The 26,425-nt window shown below is 37.9% G+C and overlaps 1 protein-coding gene across 2 annotated transcripts in view; it reads left to right on the forward strand.

The window, feature by feature from the left end:
- The window catches only part of GTF2H1 (general transcription factor IIH subunit 1), a 31,428-nt gene extending 5,920 nt beyond the window's left edge, over nucleotides 1-25,508 (forward strand). Inside the window, exons 2-16 of one of the 2 annotated variants that reach the window (XM_073808673.1) lie at nucleotides 1,867-2,035; nucleotides 5,832-6,024; nucleotides 6,818-6,983; nucleotides 7,913-8,006; nucleotides 9,894-10,043; nucleotides 11,393-11,472; nucleotides 14,673-14,800; nucleotides 14,913-15,000; nucleotides 17,698-17,786; nucleotides 18,166-18,283; nucleotides 20,269-20,359; nucleotides 20,839-20,954; nucleotides 22,042-22,134; nucleotides 22,320-22,427; nucleotides 24,503-25,508. In XM_073808673.1, coding sequence (XP_073664774.1) covers nucleotides 1,882-2,035; nucleotides 5,832-6,024; nucleotides 6,818-6,983; nucleotides 7,913-8,006; nucleotides 9,894-10,043; nucleotides 11,393-11,472; nucleotides 14,673-14,800; nucleotides 14,913-15,000; nucleotides 17,698-17,786; nucleotides 18,166-18,283; nucleotides 20,269-20,359; nucleotides 20,839-20,954; nucleotides 22,042-22,134; nucleotides 22,320-22,427; nucleotides 24,503-24,589 — 1,755 coding nt within the window. In that variant the 5' untranslated portion in view covers nucleotides 1,867-1,881 and the 3' untranslated portion in view covers nucleotides 24,590-25,508. The remainder of the gene's footprint in view (nucleotides 1-1,866; nucleotides 2,036-5,831; nucleotides 6,025-6,817; nucleotides 6,984-7,912; nucleotides 8,007-9,893; nucleotides 10,044-11,392; nucleotides 11,473-14,672; nucleotides 14,801-14,912; nucleotides 15,001-17,697; nucleotides 17,787-18,165; nucleotides 18,284-20,268; nucleotides 20,360-20,838; nucleotides 20,955-22,041; nucleotides 22,135-22,319; nucleotides 22,428-24,502) is intronic. The other variant, XM_004320898.4, reaches the window with a different exon arrangement.
- The last annotated feature ends 917 nt before the right edge of the window (nucleotides 25,509-26,425 follow it).

Here is a 26,425-nt window from a genome sequence, read left to right on the forward strand (position 1 = left end):
AGAATAAACTACCAATACATGTAATAACGTGGTGAATTTCCAAAAACATGTTAAGCGAAAAGCTAGAGACAAAAGCATACATAGTGCCTGAATTCCATTTATATGAAATCCTAGTACAGATAAAAACTAATCTGTGGTGATAGAAATCAGAAAACAGTTGCTCGAGGGTGGGAGGAAGAGAATTGACTAGAAGGGGACATGAGAGAACTTGGGGGGTGATGGAAATGTTCTCTGTCTTGTTTTGGGTAATGGTACACGGGTGTATACAGTTGCCAAAACGCATCAAACGGAACACCTAAGGACTATGCATTTAGTGATTTGCATCTTGTTTGTTCAGTTAATTATAACTGAATTATTTTTATTGCCCTAAGATATCTGTGACAAATATTTGACAAAGCCTCTCATGTGAAAAAGTTAATTGCCTCTGAGTCCTAATTCAGAACTGTTTTTTGTCTCCCTTTTGGGACTTTACACATTCTAATTTGTATACACACACACACATCTTGCTCACTAGACTGGAAGCTTTCTCAAAGCAGAAATCACTACTGGCAGACATTTGTCTTCAGGTAATCCCTAGACTTCTTGGCTCAGTACAGAACTATTGAATAAATGTATTCACACTGACCCTTTTCCTTTCCATTTTTGGGGTGGAGTAGCCTGTAAGGAAACTAAAAGGGAAGATCTGGCTATTCAAAATTCAGGTAGTCAACTTCAGAGAAATTAAAATTTCACTCTTTTTTTTTACTTGTATTTTTGATTTTTAAATCACTGTTTCAGTGAATAAGAAATGTTACAATAAAGCTTCACTTGTTTGCTCAAATTTAATTCTTATGACACTTAGATATGCTAACTTCTCTGAAATTATAATTTGTACCTGAAGAAGTAAATATTTTTAAGTTATATTTTAAATCATTCCTTTGGGAATGAAAGCTAAAGTCATAACTTCACCAGAAATGGCATATATGTGCCATTTGTGCCACCACTTTCCCCATCGCAGCCCATGGCAGACTTCATCAATCATGGCATCTTTCCTGTTGAGCCCAAACAGCTTCAAAATCCTTTTCAGCCTCATATTCCAGACAGCTACACTCAAGACTCTAGGATTTGGGTTGGGTGGCTTAAGATTCCCAGGATGAGGTGAACCTGGGGGGAGCTCCAAGCTGTTTCTTCCTAGGTAACAAATTAGCCATATACAAATGAATCTTCCGCTTAGACTGGAGAGCAGTTGAAGACATTTGATTGTTAAAAGATGAGGAAGATATGCGCGTCCGGAGCTTGTGTTCCGCAACGGGAGAGGCCACAACAGTGAGAGGCCCGCGTACCACCAAAAAAAAAAAAAAGATGGGGAAGATAGCATCTGAAGTGTTAAGTGTTAAATTCTTTCAGTTTTTTTTTTAAGCATATTAGACCGGGTTTTAGATCTAGGAGTGGTTTTAGGAAGGTCACACAAACCCTTTGGCTCCTAGTTTTTTCAGTTGAAACAAATTTGAACTAAATATCCAATAGAGTGCTGTGTAATTCTAAAGTTCTGCAATATAGGTTACAGACCATATATTTGTAGTCAAATCATGTGTTTAAGATTTAATAATATAACAGGAAAATAAATTGAAAATACTGATTAGCATATGTGGAAATGGTTTGAAAACTGCCAGGTGTTGTCAACTTGCAGTGTTGTGTAAATTCATACCTGTGGTATGAGCAAAATGAAATTTGATTTTAAAGGAATAACGCCATACAGCTTTATCTTCAACTCGGAAAGAGGGAAAAGACTTTTTTCCCTCCTTATTACTCATTTTAGATTTGGAAGGGACTCAAGTCAATGAATCCAACCCTAACTGAGATGTGAAATCTTTTTGTCTTTTTTAGCACCTTCTAGCCGTCATGGCGACTTCATCTGAAGAAGTTTTGCTGATTGTAAAGAAGGTGCGACAAAAGAAGCAGGATGGAGCTCTGTACCTCATGGCAGAAAGAATTGCTTGGGCACCTGAAGGCAAAGATAGATTTACCATCAGCCATATGTATGCAGATATTAAATGTAAGTCGGCTATACTAAGTCTGATGTATGTCATATTTGTTAGTAACTTTATAAGAAGATTGATTATACAGTCTCTGTGGGGTTTTTATTATAATGTCAAAAAATCAACTGTATAAAAATAATTATAGAGTAGGATCATTGAATATATATTATTCTGTAACCTGTCTTTTCTACAATAATAGAGTATGTACAGCTTTACATGTGTAAATCTACCTCACATAAAGATCTCCACACATACCATCTTTTTTTTTTTTTTTTTTTTTTGCGGTATGTGGGCCTCACTGTTGTGGCCTCTCCCGTTGCGGAGCACAGGCTCCGGACGCGCAGGCTCAGCGGCCATGGCTCAACGGGCCCAGCCGCTCCGCGGCATGTGGGATCCTCCCAGATCGGGGCACGAACCCGCGTCCCCTGCATCGGCAGGTGGACTCTCAACCACTGCGCCACCAGGGAAGCCCCATACCTTCTTTTAAGAGTTGCATAATAGTCCACTGAATGGATTTACACTTATGTATTTAACCAGTCCACTATTAAAGGACATTTAGGAAGTTTTCAGAATTTTGTTATTGAAAACAATGTTGCAGTATTGGTCTATGCACTAATATTTTTTTGAGGTTTTATGTATGGAATACATCCCTGCAGTGGGCTTACAGGTTCAAATGGTTCATGCATTTAAAATCTTGATAGATGGACTTCTCTGGTGGCGCAGTGGTTAAGAATCCCAACTGCCAATGCAGGGGACATGGGTTCAAGCCCTGGTCCGGGAAGATCCCACATGCTGCAGAGCAACTAAGCCCGTGCACCACAACTACTGAGCCTGTACTCTAGAGCTCGCGAGGCACAGCTGCTGAGCCTGCATGCCACAGCTACTGAAGCCCTTGTGCCTAGAGCCCGTGCTCCGCAACTAGAGAAGCCACCGCAATGAGAAGCCCGCGCACCGCAATAAAGAGGAGCCCCCGCTCGCCACAGCTAGAGAAAGCCCACGTGCAGCAACGAAGACCCAGTGCAGCCAAAAATAAATAAATTAATTTATTTTAAAAAAAAGCTTGATAGATGATGCCAGATTGCCCTGGCATAAAATTGTATCTTTTAAGTAAAGTCGTCTAATCTTTGGTTATGTGGCCATCCATCATCTGTTGAGAAAATAGACTTAGTTTTATACTAAATGTAGATGGGAGGAATACAGAGCATAATATTTTTATATCCTTTTTATGATTTTCAGGTATGAAAGCTAACATCAAAACCCCTTCTCTTTTCAAATTTGCAAAATTAACTTTGAATTTATTACCCAAAGGACATGGTACTTTGTGGCTCAATAATAATTAGGTTTAAAGGCACCAAGTGAATCCTGGGATTTAGAACCTGTACTCTGAAAGGGATTTCTGCAATTCACCTAACTAAAAGATCTTGAATAGGAGGGACCCCAGGGGAGTTGGGTAACAAAGCCCTCAACAAATTGTGGTATCTTAACTGTGACCATTAATATGGATTCATTTATTTTCCTGGATATGAGATTCTTCTCCTAGATAAAATCCTGAACAGATTTCAAGGAACATGACACCTCAAAACATAGACAATCCTCAACTTGCAAGTGGTCAGTTTACAAATGTCCTTTGTGTATAAACAGTTGCCCTAAGGACTTACCTCTAATTTGCTGCTGGAAATGACCAAGATCATCTTTCTCCACTGAAATAACTGAGAATCTTAATTTTCAAAAGGAAATACTGTTTAAAATTCATCATAATTCAGTACTGCCTAAGCTATCTGGTCTTTGTCCACTCTCCTGGTAACACTACTTCCTTTCAAACCTTTGTTTCTGTGGAGAAATGCCTCACCAAGTTTCTAATAGTAGTCTTAACAAACTAACATCTGTTCTACAATAGACTCATAAATTAGGAACTGCCTGTATTAGCATTTCTCTTAAACGGGAAGCTAGCCTTATACCTTTGCAAAACACATACTCAATATGATACTTACAGCATGCAATAAAGAATATGCCTTGGGCTTCCCTGGTGGCGCAGTGGTTGAGAGTCCGCCTGCCGATGCAGGGGACGCGGGTTCGTGCTCTGGTCCGGGAGGATGCCACATGCCGCGGAGCGGCTGGGCCCGTGAGCCATGGCCGCTGAGCCTGCGCTCCGCAACGGGAGAGGCCACAAAAAAAAGAATATGCCTATCTTCTGTATTTCAACAATTCTTCTCAGCTGTTGGGGAGGAGAGCACATACCCAAATTTAGATCTGCACCAGATCAGTTTTCATTTTAAGCTGAATATTTGAAAGAATGCTCATTTCTGAAAGAAGCCATTGAAAGTTGTCAATAATACATTACTAAGGTGAAAATTAGCAGTTAGATAGTTAAAAAACTTCAAAAGTAGGCCTCTCAGAGGCACGAGCTAAGATAGAGCAAGAATAAAGCAGTGACTGAGAAGAGATAGTAGAGAGGAGTGATAGTTTGTTTTGGAGGTATGGGATAATGGAACAGGCTGGCTGACAGTGTAAATTGCTTCATATTGCTCTTTTTGGCAGTAAGGTATTTCATCTAAACTGTTGGTTTGGAAGCAGCATTTTCATTGAAAAAGTTCCTGTTTATTTAAGTGTTAGTAGGTTGCTTGGGGCAGAGAGCTCTAGGTAATGTGTTCACACTACCATTAGTCACCCATTTAGTGAGACAAAGCCCCTTCATCTGTTTCCCTTATGAAGAAGACAAGTCACGAGGCCCACTTTTTAAGAATACAAGATCTCTATTATGTAGGTATATTTTGACATTTCCAGCTCCAAATTAGTATGAAAATCTTCAAAGTTACAGAAGAGTTTAAAGAATAGTACAATGTATACGTGTATATTGTATACCATCTAAATATTAGTAATTTTGCCATATTTGCTTTTTTATGTGAGTGTACACTTTGACTGCTTATAATTTTATGACACCAAGAAAATTTTAATAAATATCCAGACCATTGTTGCATTTCCCCAGTTGTCCAAAGTTTTTTATACCTGTGATTTTTTTTTTTTTTTAACCAATACCTAGTCTAGGTTCATGTATGTAGTTGTAGCCTCTTTTGTCTGTTCTTTAAGAGTATGGGCTTATAGAATATCACACAGTCTGATGGTCTCCTCAAGGTTTTGTTTCATTTTTTTCCTGTATACCTGTATTTCTTATAAAAGTCAGGTCTACAGGCTTGATTATACTCAAGTTAGACATTTTCAGCAAGAACAACACATAAGTGGTGGTGTTGCTATTCTGTCACCTCAGAAAGCCCATAGTGTCAGGTTGTTCCATTTTTAATGAGGCTAAGTTTGGTCACTTGGTTAAAGTGCTGACACCTGATCTCTCAAATGTAAAATTATGTATTTTCCTTCGCAATTAATAATTAGGCCATGGGCTATGTTTTGGAGTTTTTTGAATCGTGACAAATCATTTTTATTAATGATATTGTCAGTTGGAAGCAGCTATTCAGGGTGGATTCAGGACTCTGGGTTGGCTGTTTAGAAAGCTTTTAAGAAAGCTGCCCAGTTGAGTGGAAACCAAAGCCCTTTAGTATCCGTAGGTGGAAGCAGTGGGTGAGAAGTGCCACACAAAAAGGATACTGAAGAAGGAAGCCAAGTGCTAGCAGCGAATTTGTTGAACCATGCTCTGGTTATATGGGATTATTTGAGAATTGTACATTTCTGCTGAAGCATCAAGATTGGAATAGGGCAACTAAAGCCCAAAGGAAGCCTGAGTCTTGAGAGAAGTAACTTATTGTATGACTTTCCACAGTGTGAGTGTCCTTATCTAACTAGCCTCATGCTTCTTTTTAGGCCAGAAAATCAGTCCAGAAGGAAAAGCTAAAATTCAACTTCAGCTGGTCCTGCATGCAGGGGACACAACTAACTTCCATTTTTCCAATGAAAGCACAGCAGTGAAAGAGCGAGATGCAGTGAAAGACCTTCTTCAGCAGCTGCTGCCCAAATTCAAGAGGAAAGCAAATAAAGAACTGGAAGAGAAAAACAGGTGAAGGAGGAAAAGAACAGCCTTTTAAAGAGATGCTAGGTTCTCACCAGTCAAGTAATAGTTTATTTCTCACCCTTGTGCTTTGACAGTGTAGTTTAGGAAAATATGGGCTTCGTTATCTTTACCTCTGTGTTTGGTTATTAACTTTAGCATCTTACTAGCTTTGGCTTTCGGCAGATGAGATAAACTCAGACGAACTGCCTCAAACCTAACATCTGATTAGGAACAGAACTGCGATTCGAAGGTGCTAATAAGGTCCTTTAATTCTCTAGTTCTCTGTCACAGAGAAGATACTAAACCATTAGAAATGTGTATGTGAATAAGAAACCTGAAAGTAGTCATACTGTAAAAAAGTTGAGCAAACATTCTAAAATAATGAGAATTTCTGGTAAGATGAATTGTCTTTCTGTGCTTATGGCTGCAGGTGCTTATCACCATGAAAAACTAGTTGCTAGAAAATCTCTCTTCCCCATTCACCTTTTTGTGAAAGAATACAGTACAGTACAAATACAGCCTTTGTATCACTGGAATATAGGGATGAATAAGACCAAATCCATGCCTTCAAAGAGTTTAGCCTTTGCTTCTTCAGACTGACTTCTGTTTATCTGCACTTACATTTGTTCCTCCAAAAATGTTTTTTTGCTTTTAATTACAAATGAACTAAATGACCTCTGCCGCTCAGTCATCACAAAATGAAAGTTGGGTGTTTCATGTGGCTAAAGTCTTTTTTGAATGTTACCTAAATGGTGTTTTATTCTAAAAGTTCAATATGTTCGATATATTCTATCACCAGAATGCTGCAAGAAGATCCTGTTTTGTTTCAGCTTTATAAAGACCTTGTTGTGAGTCAGGTGATCAGTGCTGAGGAATTCTGGGCCAATCGTTTAAATGTGAATGCAACAGAGAGTTCTTCCACATCTAATCATAAGCAGGATGTTGGCATTTCTGCAGCATTTCTGGTATGTGACCCTTCTAGATTTCTAAAGGGAAAAAACCGTGGTATATGTGTTAACGATGCCACTTCTTTTGTAAAATTTAGCATTTTCTTCAAGTAAATTAGTGGATACTTCAGTATCTATGGTATTCTTCTAAAATAATTTTTAAAATACATACAGTGTCTTTTTTAATTTATATATTTTTTGCCAGTTATATTTTCTTAGTTTTCTGGACTTGACCCTAGTATGCTGGAAATCAAATGGACTTTTGAAAAAGAATCTTATAGCAACTGGACTAATGCTTACTTCCCCTATTACTTTTAAATTTAGGGCTTTCAGCTACCTTTTTTTAATGATTGCAATATTTTACTTACAATGCAAAGTTTAAACGTATAATGACCACCAGGTTATAAAAAAGTAAGATTTGTAAAATGTATCTTAAGAGGAAAATTGAGACTACCTTATGTGTGGAATTAGAAAGTGACAGTAAAACCAAAGCAGTATTTATACATTTAACAAAAATTTGAGTAGCAGTTACGTGTTTGGCATCTTTCTGAGTGCTTAGCAGTGAATTGAATTAATAAGGCCTTCTAAAGAAACCAATCAGATAATATTTAACTACTTAGTAACCAAATAGTTAAATATTTGGTAACTGTATAAGTTTTATGTTAAATCTCCACTAGATATCTGCCTTTGGCCACACTTAAATGTGCCTGTTTGACCATGTTGTATTTTCAAAAAGCAGATTTTACAGTTCACTAAAATTATGTGAAACCAGGTCAGGCTTCTGTGAGCCCTGTCTCTATGCCAAAAGTATAGGTGAGGGACTTATCTCTGTCTGTATTTCATTCAGAGAGTCTATTTTTCCACCTTTGTCCAGTGTTCATTGGGTTCTTAGACATCTTCCCCCAATATTCTAACAAATACAGATATATAGGTGGTCTTTATTTTAGGCTGATGTCCGACCCCAAACAGATGGATGTAATGGTCTGAGATACAATTTAACGACTGATATCATTGAGTCCATATTTAGGACCTATCCAGCAGGTAAGAAGAATCAGTTCTTTCAGATAGTTAAAATATTTGTTTGGATGAATTCAGTAATGTATCATTGAAAAGCAAAAGGCTTTACCTTTATTCCTGATGAAGTGCTATAAAATATGTAAAGTACGTTATCCAGTGCCTGACATGTGGTAGATACTAATGGCTTAGCATATAATGTGCTGTCATCAATCCATTGGTATGATGACTTTCTCATTCTTTCCATTGGTGGTTCTTAAACTTTTTTTCTTTAATATTTAAGTTATTTTTTCTTTTTTATGTATATATTTATTTTTGGCTGCATTGGGTCTTAGTTGCGGTGCATGGGCTCTTCGTTGCAGCATGCAGGCTTCTCTCTAGTTGTGGCCTGCTGATTTTTCTCTCTCTAGTTGTGGTGTGCAGGCTCCAGAGCACATGGGCTCCAGAGTGTGTGGGCCCTGTAGTTTGCGGCACACGGGCTCTCTAGTTGAGGTGTGCGGGCTCAGTAGTTGCAGCACGCGGGCTTAGTTGCCCCGCAGCATGTAGGATCTTAGTTCCCCGACCAGGGATCGAACCTGCGTCCCCTGCATTGGAAGATGGATTCTTTACCACTGGACCACCAGGGAAGTTCCTAAACTTTATATACCCTTTAACATACATGAGTAAGATGACATGCTCCAGAGGCATCAATAAATGAGTCTCTACAGCACTAACTCAGATCATCCTTCATTCTGCCTCCCTTGCAGAAATCATCCTAAAAGTATAAATGTTTTGATTCTAGCTCTAGTGATTTACGATGTGCAGCCAAGGTTGAGAGCAGCTGCTTCAGTCATTCTTCTAACTAAACAAAGCTCTCAAGCTATACACTATTCTCTCTTTATAATTCCTCACTCCTGCCCCTTTAGTCTTTAGGAAACATCTCTCTCCCACAGGACTCAGCTCAAGCATCACTTCATTGCCACTTCTGTAAAATCCTGACTATCTTAGGCAGATATAAGCCCCCTCCCCATTCCTTCGATAGGGCTCTGTGTCTTACCACATTATAATGTAATTATTTTCTTATCTTTCTGATAATAACATAATTACGTAGTGTTTACTGTGTGCCAGACACCATTCTAAGGCCTTTATGTATATTAACTCATTTAATCATCACAGATAGTACCTATGAAGTAGGTACTATCATTACCCCCACATTACAGATGAGGAAGCCAAGATAAAGAAAGATTAAGTAATTTGTCCAGCATCACACAGACAGTAAGTGGCAGACCTAGAATTTTAAACTTAGGCTCTCCAGCTTAAGAGACCTAAACCTCTTAATCTCTTTACTTATTGAACAATGTGTAAGCATCTGGAGTGCTGAACTGATAGTCCAGTGGGTTATGGAGATCTTTATTTATTTCCCCAGCACCTAACATGATGCCTTGGATTAAAAGTGTCCATATGTAAGTGATCAAATAAGCAGATTCAAGTCTCACTCCAAAAAGCTTGGTGTTTCCACTAAAACTTTGAAACTCGTTAATTTTCTTGGTACAAAATAAGGTTTTGTGGGACTTCCCTCGCGGTCCATTGGTTAAGACTCCGCACGCCTAATGCAGGGGGCCCAGGTTCGATCCCTGGTCAGGGAACTAGAGCCTGCATGCTGCAACGACGATCCTGCATGCCTCAAATAAGACCTGGCACAGCCAAATAAATAAATATTCAATATAAGGTTTTGTTTGTAATTTGTTAAGATTCATAAAGGTAGTGCCTCACCTAATCTCTCAAGTTATATTTTATATTTACAATTATTACATACAGTTTGTAAAGTTGAATACTTTCATAATCTAGGTTTGCTGTTAGTCTATTTTGAAACTAATTTGAGGGGTTTTAAGAATTGGAAATTCACTATGTAACTATTATGGGTTTTTTTCACAGTAAAAATGAAATATGCAGAAAATGTTCCCCACAACATGACAGAAAAGGAGTTCTGGACACGTTTCTTTCAGTCCCATTATTTTCACAGGGACCGGCTGAATACTGGGTCAAAGGACCTCTTTGCAGAATGTGCCAAAATAGATGAAAAAGGTAACTGTTTATCCTTGACACACATTTATTTATTTATTTATTTTAAAAAGACATTTATTCAGCATCATGATCAGACTGTTACATTTAGCAATCAACAGCATGGGTGCAAAAAAAAAATCTCTATTAAAACCCTTTGTTGGAATGCTTTACACTTTACACAGAACAGAAACTAAAATAACCTGTTATACAATTAGTCACAAATACAGTCCTCGAGTTTTTTTGCACATACACATGAGTATTGTCTAAAACATGTCTTCTTTATAGCAGCTAGGCCCTGCCACCACTGTGCTTGGCAGAGTTCACAAATCTGTTGTAACCTGTAGCTTCCCTGTCACTTCTCTGGCTCTCCTCTCCCGCTAAGCTTTGTTTCCTGGCAGTAATCAAAACCTTCTGCCACTGCCGTAGCTACTGCTGCTGCTGGAACCACCTTGGTTTCGGGGTTTGGCAAAGTATTGGCCTCCACCACCGTAGGGGCCAGAACTACTGCCTCCAAAGTTTCCTCCTTTCATGGGTCCAAAATTTGAAGATTGATTGTTGCAACTGCCAAAATCATTGTAGCTTCCACTGCCTCCAAAACTGCTTCCATCATTACCAAATCCATTACAGCCATCCCCACTGCCACCATATCCCCCACCACCGCGGCTGCCACCAAAGCCACCTCGACCACTGAAGTTTCCTCCACGACCAAAGTTGCCATTCCCACCAAAACCCCCTCCACGACCACCGCCAAAATTTCCAGAACCACTTCGACCTCTTTGGCTGGATGAAGCACCAGCCATCTCTCGCTTAGATAGGGCTTTCCTTACTTCACAGTTGTGGCCGTTCACTGTGTGATATTTCTGAATGCCACCAACAAAAATGTTTTTCACAGTTAAGTGGGTACCAGGTCTTTGAGAATCTTCTCTTGAGACGGCCCTCTTTGGTTCCACCACTCTTCCATCCACCTTGTGTGGCCTTGCATTCATGGCCGCATCCACCTCCTCCACAGTGGCATATGTGACAAACCCGAAGCCTCTGGAGCACCTGGTGTTTGGATCCCTCGTTACCACACAGTCTGTGAGCGCTCCCCGCTGCTCACAATGGCTCCTCAGACTCGCATTGGTTGTTTCAAAGCTCAAACCTCCAATGAAGAGCTTCCGCAGCTGTTCGGGCTCTTTGGGTGACTCTGACTTAGACATGACGGCAGTGGAGGGGGCGGGGAGACGTCAACGATGCTTACTCGGCGTCGTCCATGGGCAGAAACACACTCTAGCATTTAATTTGCTGCTCTCGTCATTAATGCTGTTAGTGATTTTTTTTATTTCTGAGAAAGGAAAACTTAATCACTTTTTGTTTCATTGATTTTCTAGGGTTAAAAACAATGGTTTCATTGGGAGTGAAAAACCCACTACTTGATTTGACAGCTTTGGAAGATAAACCATTAGATGAGGTAAGTAGTAGTAAAAGGATTTACGAGAGAAAACAGTCTTTTCCTAGTCTTCAACATTTGTATAATTTTAAAATTGCCTTGAGTATAGATATTCTAACTTGTTAGAAGGTAAAACAAACAAAATACTGTTATTTGGAGTGGTTTATCAAAAGTGCTTTTCAAGAGCACTGTTTATTATTAAGATTGCCTTGGAGAACTGAAATTTCCATATGAATTGGTAAAACATTTTTTAAAAGAATTTTCTAGCTCCCCCATCAACAGTTGCCTAGGTATTAATGAAGGTTTAACACGATGTTTTTTATGCTGTATCTAACATTAATCTAAATAAATGTGCCTAAATATTATTATACAGGGAAAAGTTAACATTGTTGGTTGCCCACTATTTGCCAGATCTTGAGCACAGTCATGACCCTTACCCTATATTAGCCCCAATATGTTTCAACAGCTAGACCATCAAGTATGAGCACCTACCTCAGCATCGTGACTCCAGACTGAGAAGTTTATCCAATCACGGAGAAATAGGTGATCCCTTCTGATCAAGGCTAATTCTATCCCTGCCTCTATCTTCTAGGCTAGGAAGGAACCTGCTTTCCTCAGGTATTCTCTTGACACTGTTACCTTTTAATTTTCTTGCCCTTCCTTTGGCTACTATTCTGTTGGCCATATAAACATGCTCATTCCTTCCTTCCCCCCCCCCTTTTTCCTCTTGGTGTATGCATGCACCTGGTGAGAAAACCAATGTTAAAATTGTGTCCTATAGTCTAAATTATTAAATTAACAGAAAGTAATCCTTGATGTCCCAGTGAGTCATTTCCCTAATGAAATTCAGTTGTTTTCTTGAAAATTCTCAGCATTCAGTCACTTCCTTGGTGAATCTCAACACGTTACAAATGTGGCCTTCTTTAATCACCTGGAGAAAATGAAGCTTAAGATACAGCTTAAGGGACTTCCCTGGCGGTCCAGTGGTTGAGACTCCGCGCTTCCAATGCAGGGGGCATGGGTTCTATCCCTGGTCGGGGAACTAAGATTCCACATGCTGCGCAGCGTGGCCAAAAATAAAATTAAATTAAATTAAAATTTAAATATTTTTTTTAAAAGATACAGCTTAATATGATGGAGGGGGAATTTAATTTTTTTTTAATAAAAATGGTGGTATGTTGTGCATACCTTTCTTCACTTTTCCTGTTATCACTATCAATCTGAGCTAAACATACCACACAGTTGTTAAGTACATAGACTTACCTGGCTTAAACTGTAGTTTATAAACATTTTTCTAAGTTTTCTTGTAAATGAGGTTAATAGTTCTGACCTTGGGGAGGGGTAGCAAAATTGGAGAGATGTTGTTTAAGGGTACAGACTTGCAACTAGTGTTCCCTTGTAAGAATATATAAAAATTTATATATCCAATCCTTTTAATTAAAATGTTGGTTGATTCAGTTGTTCCTTTAATGCCTCTTTTTCCCCTGTCATCCTCTAGTAGTTCTGTCCCAGGATACAGACTTGAGCCTCCTTGTAAATACATCTTTCCATTCCATTGCTTCAAATTCTAATTATGTAATGATGACTCCCAGTTAGTCCTGGTCTGTCTAACCCCAGAACTCCAAAATCATATATCCAACTCCCTACTTGATATCTTCACTTAGGTAGTTCACAGACACCCTTCAACATAACATGTCCAAAATAGAACCTTTGATTCCCATTCTCAAAAACCTATTTCTTCCTGGGTCATCCGTATGTCAGTTTAAAAAAAACAAAACCATTACCATGGACTCAGTTACTCAAGCCAAAACCTAGGAGTCTCCTTGATTCCTCCCCTTTCTTCACCTCCAACATTCAATTGATCAACAAGCACTCAACAACACATCTCTGATCTGTCTATATCTCCTCTGTCTCCGTAGACATTTACACCCTCTTGCTTTTAGGGTACCGTTGCTTCATGGCTTGCATTAACCTCCTAATTGATCTTCTTATTTCAACGTTTATTCCCTATAGTTTATTCTTCCCTAGCAGTCAGAGTTACAAATCAGATCATAATGCCCCCCTTATGTAAAACTCTTCAGTGGTTTCTCATTGAACTTAGAATAAAATCAAAACTCCTACCGTGCTCTTCTTGATTTGGCCTCTGCCTACTTCTCCCTCAGTTGGGGCTGTTTCCACTCGATTCGTGCTCCAAACATAATTGCCTTCTTTAAGGTCCGTATCAAGCTTTTTCTACCTCAGGGCCTTTGCACTTGCTGTTCGTTCTTCCTGCTCTTCTACCTAACTAGCTTCTACCCATCTTTTGGACATGTGTTCTAATGTTACTTCTTCAGTGAGACCTTCCCTAACCTCCCTATCTAAAGTATCTCCTCCCATTCCAGTCACTACACTGTGTCTTTATTTTCTCCATTTCTTTTCTTTATTTTCTTCATAGCATCTGTCACTTTCAAAAGTGGTCTTATTTTTACCTTGTTTTACTTGTCAGTTGTCAGTCTTCTTTCAGTAGACTGTAAGTTCCATGAGGCTGACTGTTCTTATTACTGGCCTATCCCCATCACATAGGAGGTATTAGGCACTCAGTAATTATTTGATAAATGAATGAATGGCATATGAGTTTTTACGATCTTTCTCATACCTCTTTAACCTTATGTCCCACCAATCCCTGGCCCACCCTTCATTCCAGGTATACCAAACAACATACAAACCCATGGCACAATATGTATTACATTACTTCTATACCTTTGTTTAGTTTCCTCTTCCTGAAATGTCTCCGTTTTTGCCTTGCAAGCACCTATTCATCTTATGGTGCTCCGTGAAGCTTTTTTGAACCTACCCTACCCTCCCTATACCCCACCCCGGTGGGAGTGACCACTTCTTCTTTCGTAGCCCCTGTGAGTTTTAACTAAGTGTACTGACTTACAGCCCAACGTCCCACTAACTAGTATTTTAATCTAGATCCAAAATTGCTCTTTAGGAAAAAAATGCAGCACTTAACAGTTAAGGTATTTTTGTGATACTAAAAGCAGTTAGTAGTATTTCTTCATTTTTTGCGTGTATAATGTCACTTATTTTTAAATGTTTACCTGTAAGTATTTGATAATGCTTAGAATTAATAAAGTCCTGTCATCCAGAAAGTTTTTATGGCTCAACATGTCTCTCATAATAGATAAGAAAAACAGAAGTTTATTTTAATTTTTAATCTACTAAATTGTTTCTCACAGGGCTATGGCATTTCCTCTGTGCCATCTACTTCTAATTCTAAATCCATAAGAGAGAATAGTAATGCTGCCATCATCAAGAGGTTTAACCATCACAGTGCCATGGTCCTGGCAGCAGGTCTCAGGAAACAGTTAAGTACACATGCTAAGATGCAGTAACTGGGTTTCCCATGATAGCCAGATGGAGTTTTGTTGTTGTTCTGCCTGTGGTTTTCAACATTAATTTTTTTCCTTTGTTTTCAGAGAAGCACAAAATGAGCAAAATGGCGAGCCCAGCAGCGTTGATGGAAATTCTGGAGATGTAGATTGCTTTCAGCCAGCAGTAAAAAGGGTATGGGTAAAAAGTGTGGGACATTTACGGCTCACATTTCTCCAGATACCTTATGTAACTGACTGCGAGTACCTTATGTTGACCCTTGATCGGTTCAGATGACTCAGTTCCTTCTGGCCAAGATGTTAAGCATTTGGCTTAAATTGTAGAACATTTTAAAGAGTACTTCCTCAGTTTTGGCCTGCCAGCCTGCTTTCCATGGACTCAAGTCTGTTAACTGTTTTTATTGTTTTGTTTTATTTTTTTATTTTTATTTTTTTCCTTCACCTGTAGACACATACACATATTAACATACAGTTTTATTTTCTGGGAAAGAGTATCAACAAAGACTGACAGAAAGAAAAAACTAAAGGTTAGTGTATGTGATTTTAAAAGATAAGATTGGCCCTCATGTTAAAGCCTGGCATTTCAGAACTGGAAATGTCTTTCATTAAATACTGAAAAGAGGTTGTGGGGGAATATGAACAGTTACCTACTTGTATGTTTCTTCTCTCCCTGCAACTTTGCCAAGCTTCGCTATCCCTCAGTTTTTTTAAGTTCCTCCCTCCCTCGTTATAAAAATAAGTTATGATAAAGCTTCCTTAGAGGGCAGTCAGGCAATATGTATTAAATTTTTGAAGGTTTATACCCTTAATTCCACTTCTGGATAGTATTCCACTTTGGACATTTATTTTTAAAAAAAATAAAGATGTGTGCAAAGATTCAGATACAGATACTCATGGCAGTATTATAATTGAGAAAATAGCAACCATCCTAATATCCGTGATACATCCATACAGTGGAGATTGATGCATGCAGCAATTGATGGCTTTTTAAAAGGATTAATGATATGTTGAATTAAAAAGAGTTCACATATACCATACGATAGTTCAGTTCATTAAAATTAAATTCAAGAAAGCATTTTTGAGTTGCCTTACATGCCATATTAGGTGGTGGGAAACAAGAAAGAATAAGATTGGGTTCTTGTCCTCAAAGAATTTAGTGTCTACAGGTAAAACAAAATCAAAAAAATAATTATAAAACAATTTAAAGTATAGTAATTGTGTGATTTACAATAGGAACCAAAGCGTGAGCAAGTAGATGAAGTTCACAGAACAGACTAATACGATATAATTAAGTTTATGATTTTTAAAAGGGGATTATGGGTGAGTCTTTTATTTTATATATTTCAGTTACTTAATATGTTTCTACAGGGATATACACCTTTAAAATTAACAAAGTAAGATATTTCTTTTCTGAACTAAGCAAAGTGAATCTAAAATGTAAGTTAGAGATGCTAAAGAAGAAATCTAGGAAGTGATGCTTTTCTTTGCAATATTGCACTAAGTACTCGTGATTCTTGGTAGTGAAAGAATTGTCAAAAATCATTGTGTGAATTTTCACAATATTCAATGATAAACTGACTCTATAGATATTTTTTCAAGTCAATAGTTGTCTGCTGTGTGTTCTGCAAGGGATTTATAGAATGAGAGATCCAGAAGTATTATATTCATGGAGCTTTCAGTTAAGCATGAAAGTTAGGTGAATAACTAGGCCTTGGCAGAGGCTTAGGATTTGGATTTATATAAGAGGTTAGGTTGGGACATGACTTGGGTAAGGTAACAGCAGGGGTAGAAATGAGCTTGACATATGGGAAAGGTAATGAAGACATCAGTATGCTTTGAAGTTGGCTCAAGGGTGTAGAGCTGAGAAAATAATAAAAGCTTAGGCTGAGTCTAGGTAAGGTGGGACTGATGGATGTGTTACTCTGAATAGCATGCTGAGGTCAGATCTGTTCCTATACTACAAGAGGACTATTCAGACTCTTAAAATAGGGGCAGTTTAAATACTGTTTTCAGATTGATCTTTTTTGAGGTATATTTAATATCGTAAACGTTTTGATCCTAGTCTGGGAAGCTACAGATGAGAGCTAACCAGATGAATTCCATAGCTCTGTAGGGATGAAATATTGTAAAATTGTTTTCCCAAATGTTTACATAGATTGTCACCATGTGTCTTATAATTAATGTGTTTTTATTATAAGGCTATAGAAATATAGCATTTTGTTACTAGTCCAGGAGAAAACACAGTAGTAAAACCAAAATAAAGAATCCAGAAGTAAACCCAAATATTTATTACATGGAGGGATTAAATACATATATGATAAACATGACATTTCAGAATAAGTGGGGAAAGACATTATTCTACACATGGTGTTAGGGGGACTGATTAATAATTTAATATTTTAAAAAACCCTCAGATTCCCTACCTTACTACTTATTTCAAAATAATTCTAAGTGGATCAAAGATTTAAGCAAAAAATTAACCCACAGAAAGAATAAGCATAAAGGGAATAATTAAAATTGAAAAACACCAAATTGGAAGAGAGGTATTTGCAACACATGTAAAAAAATTATTTTTTTATATTTATTTGGGGAGAAAAATAGTAAAATACACATTTTCATCTACCAAATTTTCAAATATTAAAGGTTCAGTAATGCTTAGTTTGGTCAGAGTGTAGGAAAACAGGTACTCTGTGTAAGTGGATGGTGAAAAAAAAATGGGTTCAGCCATTTGTAGAGCAGTCATGTCTAGGAAGTGAGACTCATTTTGGGAAGACTTCATATTTTATCCTCTGTACAGTTTTGCTTTTTCAGTCACGTTCATTACTTTTGTAAGAGAACTTTACAATAAAAAATGTTGTGTTGATAATTATAGGCGAAGTTACAAGAGTCCATTGAATATGAAGACTTGGGAAAAAATAATTCCATAAAAACAATTGCACTAAACCTCAAGAAGTCAGATAGGTAAGTTTGGTGACTAATATTAAATTAACTTGAGACAGAATAGTTTTATATTACAAGTCATTACAGAATATATTCTGCAAGTATAGAACTCAAGTTTTAATTAGTTTGTTACCATAAAATACAGTATCTTATTTCCTTAAAAATTTACTTTTTGCATCTCATGAAAGGATCCTAAATGATGGAAGCCAAGAAAATAAATTTTGGCAATCTGTGCTGTTTTCTTCCTATTGCCCTTACAGGAATTCAATTATATTATTGAAATATCTTTAACTCTTTACTTTGGGGAGAATGTTGTCTTGAGACTGCTAAAATATTTGAAAGCAAATGTTGAGCACCTTTATTCTGTGTGATTAGTAATTTCTTCTTTGCTAATCTTCAGGTACTATCATGGTCCAACTCCAATCCAGTCACTACAGTATGCAACAAGTCAGGACATTATTAATTCTTTTCAAAGTATTAGACAAGAAATGGAAGCTTATACACCCAAATTAACTCAGGTAGGTGACTTGTACTGTTTGAAAAACAGAATTCCCATTCTGTTTTCTGAGTTTATGAGCACATTCACATTGAACTGTAAAACTAATACTTTAATGGGGTTTAAAGACATATTTCTGCTTAATAAATTGAAAAAGAGGTAGAGAAAAGAGGTATTTGGCATACCTGAAGGTAAGATGATGATGAAAAGTAAGATAATGAGTTTTGTGATTGCTGATTTTTTCTTCCATATACACAGTTTTATTGGAAAAATCTCCCAGATTTCCCCAAATTTCTGGACATCACTCTCTAGATACTATACTTGTGCAAGATCTGGCCCTTGGGCCAAAGTAGGTCCACCTAACTTTTTTAAGCTGTGGTCAGTCTTCAATATTTAGATTCTTCCGCACAGCCCTAAAAAAGTGATTTCATCATCTGAGACACATGAAGAGGTCATCTGCCCTCGGATGTGTATACCTGAGTGTAGCCAGTGACTAGTCGGCAAGCTCAGCAGTCACTGAAACTTCTGGTTACAATGCATTATAACATTTCTAACAAAAGGAAATAGGAATGAAGTGAACATTCATGTCCCCTTGACTCATAGTTGTCCTATAATGTGCTCTTTACACCAAGTTAAATATTTTTTTCATACACACATAAGTTTCTACTTGTAAAAACTCCACTGAGACACACTAAACCTGCGCTTGAGCTATTCAGCAAATGATTTGTTCCTCTCCATGGCTAGCCCTTGGTACTTGTTAGGCACTCAATGAAGAGATAGATCAGTTATGTCCCTAAATGTTGATATGGATACAGTGGGGAATGTGGGGTTTTTTCCCCTTTTGGCTAGGTGTATTCACTTCTTGAAAAGTGACAAATGGTATATTTCTGCTTTGCTGGATTTTCTTATGTCAGCTGCCATTAAGGATTTAACATTTGTTTTATTGTCATTTTTTTCTTTCCTTAAACTCAGTTTTACCTTAGCACTCTTACCTTCAGTGCTAAGAGTTCATAAGTTAAGTTGGTACTTAAGTAAGGGCTTGGCTAAGACAGAGAAAGACAAATATTACATGATATCACTTCTATGTAGAATCTAAAAAATAGTACAGGGACTTCCCTGGTGGCATAGTGGTTAAGAATCCACCTGCCAGTGCAGGGGACACGTGTTCGAGCCCTGGTCCAGGAAGATCCCACATGCCGTGGAGCAACTAAGCCCATGCGCCACAACTCATAAGCCTGCGTGCCACAACTACTAAAGCCCATGCACCTAGAGCCCATGCTCCACAACAAGAGAAACCACTGCAATGGGAAGCACATGCACAGCAATGAGGAGTAGCCCCCACTCACGGCAACTAGAGAAAGCCCACATGCAGCAACGAAGACCCAACACAGCCATAAATAAATAAATAGATAGATAGATAGATAAGTAACTCACTCCCAATCTTTAAAAAAAAAAAATAGTACTAGTGAACTTATTTACAAAACAGAAACAGACTCACAGACATAGAAAACAAACTTATGGTTACCAAAGGAGAAGGAGGGGTGGTGGGCAGGGATAAATTGGGAGTATGGGATTAACAGATGCACACTACCATATAGAAAATAGATAAACAATAAGAGTTTACTGCACAGGGAGCTATATTCAGTATCTTGTGATAAACTATAATGGAAAAGAATGAAAAAAAGAATATAGATATATACATGGACATGTGTAACTGAATCACTGCTGTACACCTGAAACTAGCACAATATTGTAAATCAACTATACTTTAAAAAAGGCAGGGGGGCTTGACTAGACAAAAGCTGTGTATTTTGAAGTACCTGTGGACTTGCCTGGTATTCCTGGAAGATTGGTAGGTATTCTGTTTCTACACATATTGTGTTTCTAGCCTCATGGAAAGTGGTTCACTCTGGTTGCTATAACTTATGTATTTATAGAACTGAAATGTTAAGTAAAAAAGATGGCCAAAAAAGAGAGAAACCACTTTTTTGTCTTAATTTCTTTCAGGTTCTCTCAAGCAGTGCTGCCAGTAGTACCATCACAGCACTGTCACCTGGAGGAGCACTGATGCAGGGAGGGACACAGCAAGCCATAAACCGTATGTGCTGGACCTCATGTTGCTGTCCCTTTACCTAAATAACCTCAGAAGAGCAATTTGAGAAGAGTGCTAAGTTTTATTGGTTTCTCTTTGGGACATTTCTGGAATTTTTGTTTTGTTTTTATGCATCCAGATCCTAAAGCATATTTAGACAAGAGTTGATGTTTCAGTATTGTTTTAATATTACAAACAGTGGCACGTTGCTGTGTCACACTAGTAATGTGTGACATTGCTCGTCACACATTTTTTTTCCTCTCCTACCTCTTAAAGCAAAACCTGAAAATTCCTCCAAAACCCCAAGGAAATTTAAATTCTGTAGTCTTTCGGCCACAAGATCAGTAACTTGTCTCAGAATAGCACATCCTGGTTTAGTATTGGTAGAGTGCGCATTCACATTTATTCTCTGAGTTGTCATTCTTTCAGAGACCACACACAGGGGAAAATAGCTTTTATCCTATGGACCACTTTTTCTTTTGCAGAGATGGTGCCAAATGATATTCAGTCTGAATTGAAACACCTGTATGTGGCTGTTGGGGAACTTCTACGGCACTTCTGGTCCTGCTTTCCCGTTAATACGCCATTCCTAGAAGAAAAGGTCAGAACCGATTCCAAACACAGCCAGCTGTTGTAGTAGTGTAACTTAGTGAAGTGTTATCTTGAAGTTGGAAAATTGTATTGGATGTTTACTATGTGCCAAACACTACTTTGCATATATTGTTTCATTTAAGCCTCACAGCATCCTGATGGAGTAGGTATTGACACCCATTTTGTATACAAAGAAACTTGAGATCCAGACCAGTTCCATAACTTATAATCGTGCATCTTAAAAGTTAACTGAATCACTTTGCTATGCACCAGAAACTAACACAACATTGTAAATCAACTATAATTCAATTTAAAAAAAAGGTAGTAATAGCTTTACTATATAGATTGCTCTTACAAACAATCTTTAAGAGAAAGATAAATACCCCATTTAAAATAATAGGCAAAACATTTTTAACAGGCGATTCACTAAAGAATGCAAGTGGCCCAATAAACCTAGGAAATTTTCATACTCAGTGTTCAAATAAATTATCTTTAAAGCTACATAAAAAGCGCATTTTTCATCTATAATTTGTAAAAGGATAAAAAACTTAGAATGATCAGTGATGGCCAAGTTGCTAAGAAGAGAGTCCTTTCCTCCACTACAAGTACTACCTTTTTAAAACACGCTTTGACCCAGAAATTCAACATTTAGAAACTTAACCTAAGGAAATAATTAAGAATGAATGTATGCAAATATTGAGCCATAGAGATGTTTCTCTACCACTGTCTGTGTAGAAATGGTCTAAATATCTACCAGAAAGGGATTGGTTAAAGATACATCCATTTTAAATGACGACTTAGTATTTAATGACTTAAAGATGTTCCCATTAAACCAAGTGGAATTTTAAAACAGTGTATACTGTATATTTTCTACATATGCATTTATACACATGCACAAAAAACATCAGGAAGGATATGAATTATAAACCAAAAGAATCTGAATATATTCAATATTGCTTCTCTGCCTGGTGGAGCCAGTTAATCTTAAAAAAAAAAAAAGAAGAAGAAAGAAAAAGAAACCTTATGTGTGTTTTTCTCTTGATCCCTGTAGGTTCTTTGAGAGTCTGTAATTCATTATTTCTCTCATCTTTTTTTAGGTAGTGAAAATGAAAAGTAATTTGGAACGATTCCAAGTTACAAAACTCTGCCCATTCCAAGAAAAAATTCGGAGACAGTATTTAAGCACAAATGTAAGGCAACAATTTAATTTTGGCCTAATATTTTTCTCTGTGTAGTAAAATGATGAAATTTACTTTGTTTTCCTGTAAATGAGTATATATGTTGTTTTTTTTCTGTTGCTGGGAATACTGGGGGTTTTTTTAAGGCTGCTTTTTTTTTTTTTTTTAAGAGCATTTATTTATTTTATTTTTGGCAGCATCAGGTCTTAGTTGCAGCACGTGGGATCTTCGTTGAGGCATGCGGGATCTTTCGTTGCGGCGCCGCGGGCTCTTCCTTGCGGTGCGCGGGATTCTCTCTAGTTGTGGTGCGTGGGCTCTGTAGTTGCGGCACACGGGCTTAGTTCCCCGGTGGCATGTGGGATCTTAGTTCCCTGACCATGGATCAAACCTGTGTCCCCTGCATTGTAAGGCGGATTCTTTACCACTGGACCACGAGGGAAGTCCCAGGAATAGTTTTTTAATTGTAAAATGTATCATACATTCAGAAGTGTATAAAATACATTTGCTCTTTTAAATAGTAAAACAAGTATCTGTGTACCCACCAATCATGGTAAAAATAGAACCAGTACCCTGAGTGTCCCTGTCCCACTCTCTCAAGGCCATGACTAACCAGGATTTGTAATAATCACCTACATGCCTTTCTTTATAGATTTACAACCTATATGTATGTTCCTAAGGGTATTTATTTTGAAAACCTGAGTAGCAAGTACAAATGTAGCAATGCAGAGAAAGGTAGAATTGCCATTCTATGAAAGTAAGCTGAACAGTTCCTGGATTATGGTCTGCCTTCAGCTTCCCTGGTTGACAGCAGGGCATGGCAAGTGGGTAAGAAGTGTCACCTTATGCCCAGGATTTTTAGCGTTGTTTTTAATGGAAGGCTAGAACAACCACACAAGATTGTTTCTCTATGTGTTAATGCAGGTCTTCTCAGAGGTGACAGGGAAAAAAGTAGTATGTACAAACTTAGAGTTCAGTGTTTCAGTGAGTAGGATAATCAAAACAAGTTTTACAGTTGAAAGTTGAAAAATCTTCATCAGTAATATTTTTAGTAAATTTTTATTCCCTAAACATTCTAAGTGGTTTTTCTTAAAATATAACAACGTTATTTATAATCAGAAAAGAAGCTCGAAGTGTCTTCCCACAGCAGAGCAAGGGTGACAAGTAGATTTCAGTTTATGTGCCTTCTCAATTGACTGTCACTGCCTGGAGCACTGTAGTCAACAGGATTCTGAGGCCATGTGCGGCCTTACAGGAGGCTGTGGCGTTCATCTCTTCTAACTGGTTCTGTGGAGCCACTGCAGCCTATGGAGCAGTGTAGTTCCCGGACAGAAGTAAATAACATAACACTCCCCCTTGTGCACGTGCGCGCACGCACACACACACGCACACACACACACACACACACACACACACAGTGATAACAGGTGTGGTAAATAAGAGTTTATTTTGTTTTTAACTATCTCAGATTGAATCTAAGTTATTGGCATGCTACAAGGATTTAGAACTTCCTGGTCTCTGTCCCCATACTGCCAAAATTGACTTGCAGACTTTTCATAAGACTTTTACTTCCAACCATGTAAATTACACTCTCCACTTCCGAGGAAACAGATAATCCAAAGACACTCTGCCTTAGGAGTCTTTATCAGCTTAGATCAGTGTGGTCCTGTTGACTTCTAGTTATGTCTGTGACGAGGGTAAAATTGTTTTCTGCTCAAGATACGTAGTCCTGACCTAAGGCATGACATAATACTTGTGTGAAGCTTTGAGACCATTTAGATTTTTCTGTAATCTGCTGAGTTACATTGAAATCCTGAAGTGTTAGACCTGGAAAAGACCCTAGAGAACATAGAAAAGTGCTTCACAAGGTTGCCTGTGCAGCAGAATTAAGTGGAGGAGCTTTTGAAAATCAAAAGATTCCTGGGTCTCATCCCAGACCTGTTGCCTCAGAATCTTCAGGGGAGTGGGGCATTTTTCAAATTTTCTCTAAGTTAGTGTTGATGCTACCCTCTTGATCTTAGTCAAGAGGCTTATGTTTATATCTAGAAATCACCAGTTTAGTTCACCTTTCTCATTTGACAAAAGAAACTAAAGCCTAGAACCCAGGATTTCATGTTGTCCTATGGCTGATTAATGACAGGGCAGACATACAGTGCAGGCAAAGCAGGTGAATTTCCAGCCTCTACTATACCCCACCATCCCTCTTACCTTTCTATACAAAATGTGTCTGATAACACCTTCACAGAGGGCTTGCATGTTACCTCATTGGAGAAACAAAAAAGAGCTTGGGAACAGCACTGAAGTATTTGCCAGATCTGGATCAGAAGCAGTAACTTCCCCAGCCTTTACCATTGTTGCCTAAGTGTCTTGCTATGTTTTTCAGTTGGTAAGTCACATAGAGGAGATGCTCCAGACAGCTTACAACAAGCTCCACACGTGGCAGTCACGGCGTCTGATGAAGAAAACGTGAAGTGTCCGTGGCTCTCACAGGTTCTGTGAGACTGAGAGAACTGTGACCTGCAGTGACTCTGGAAACCTGGCCTGTCAGACATGCAGGTGATCACACAGAAGTGACAAGAAACATCTGTACCATGCCGACTCGGAGCTGATGCTATTGTACTTGCACATTGAGAACTGAAAAGAAGGGAACTAGGATTAAACTAAAAGCTAGGGAGGTAAATTAAGGCAGAACCAAAATGAGCTAAGTTGCAAATATATATATATATATATATATATATTTTAAAAAGACACTGTTTACAGCAGTTACTCAGGAACTGCTTTTGATTCACATTAAGCTGCTTTCAGGAATCTAAAAAAAAAAACTTTTTAAAAGGGTGCATTGATAAAATCTGAGGATTTTTGGTTTTGTTTTGTTATTGTGTAAATTTTTTTTCCTAAGTTTATGGCACAGGGTACACCTTAAGTATTTCTCCTCCATCTTCCACTTGGATCCTCAAGTTTTGCTGAATTCTAGTTGTACCTTACATCAGCAAGCTAAAGAGAGTACTTTAAAATAAAGCAGAGGGAGACTGTTGCTCAGCCATCCAGAAACAGTTGTAGTCAGAAGACATCATTGGTCCTGTGTTTCCTACGGAAATAAGAAACAATAAATATTGCACTGAATGTTTGTGGTTTGGAGTCCCTAAAAGATAAAGAGGGGACATATTTGCAGAAAGTCGTGTGGGGTTTTTATGCAGAATTTTGTCAGAGGACAATGCGCTGCATGTTTTTCTTTGAGTGCAAATGTACATTGCTAAGATTTTTTTTAAGATGGCATGTGCTTTGAAAAGAAATTGCATTTTTAAGAGTTTAAAAATCTTATGAGTGAGAGATATAAGAAATCTTACTTATTTTCACCTCTTTAGAAAAAATAAAAGATGTTTCTCATATCTCTTTTTCTCCAGTATCTGACTGTTACGGTCCTTGGCGAATTGATAATCATTGCATAGTGACTGCAAAGCCTAAATGCAAAAAAAAAAAAAAAATTTGTTTTTGGAATCTGTGCCATATCTTGTTCCTGATAGTATCAACTCACCGTTTATCTAAGACTTTAGATGTCTTATATTAAAAATTACAGAAAAAAGTAAAACTTTTTATAGATACTCTTTTAACTGTAACACATCTTGTGGATTCTCCTTATGTGTGGTACTTACTTGGGTGGGCTGCTCGAGGGCTACTCATTTTTTTAAGCCATTATACAAGCTGGTTATCTTTCATAAAATGGCTACAACAGGTTTTCAACCTGTTCAGACTTTGAACCAGTAAAAGGAAAGTAGCAACATCATTCTTCTGCTTCAGCCGTCCCATTTCTCCTTCAGATCAGTTTAGTAATGGTGTGTTACACTTCACAGTTTTACAAAGTGCATTTCAAATGAATTATTACCACAACTACTCTATAAGCAATAGCAATGGAGCAGATAGAAAAATGTTTGAAATAGAAGAAAGAGTATGTCTGGGAAAGGCAGACGTAAAGAAATAAAATGCTCTGTTGAGTGCTCTGTTAAAGATTAAGTGATGAATATAATGGAACCTGAAGGAGGAAACCATTGGGGGAATTGGGTGGACTTCACTAAAGAAGTAACATTTTAGCTAAGCCTTGAAGGTTGAACATGGAAGTGCATGATGAAGATGTGAAGACTTTGAAAGACCCACACACACACACGTGTTGGGACAAGAGTGTTTGTTGGATTGGAGAGTTGGAAGTGAAGAGGCTGGGAAAATCAGTTTAATTCAGGTTTCAGATGGCTTTGTAAGGCCAAGATAAGAAATTCAGACCTTACCCATTAGGCATGGGGGACCTGGAGAA

The sequence above is a fragment of the Tursiops truncatus genome, chromosome 8 (assembly GCF_011762595.2).
Source record: "Tursiops truncatus isolate mTurTru1 chromosome 8, mTurTru1.mat.Y, whole genome shotgun sequence".
Lineage (NCBI taxonomy): Eukaryota > Metazoa > Chordata > Mammalia > Artiodactyla > Delphinidae > Tursiops > Tursiops truncatus.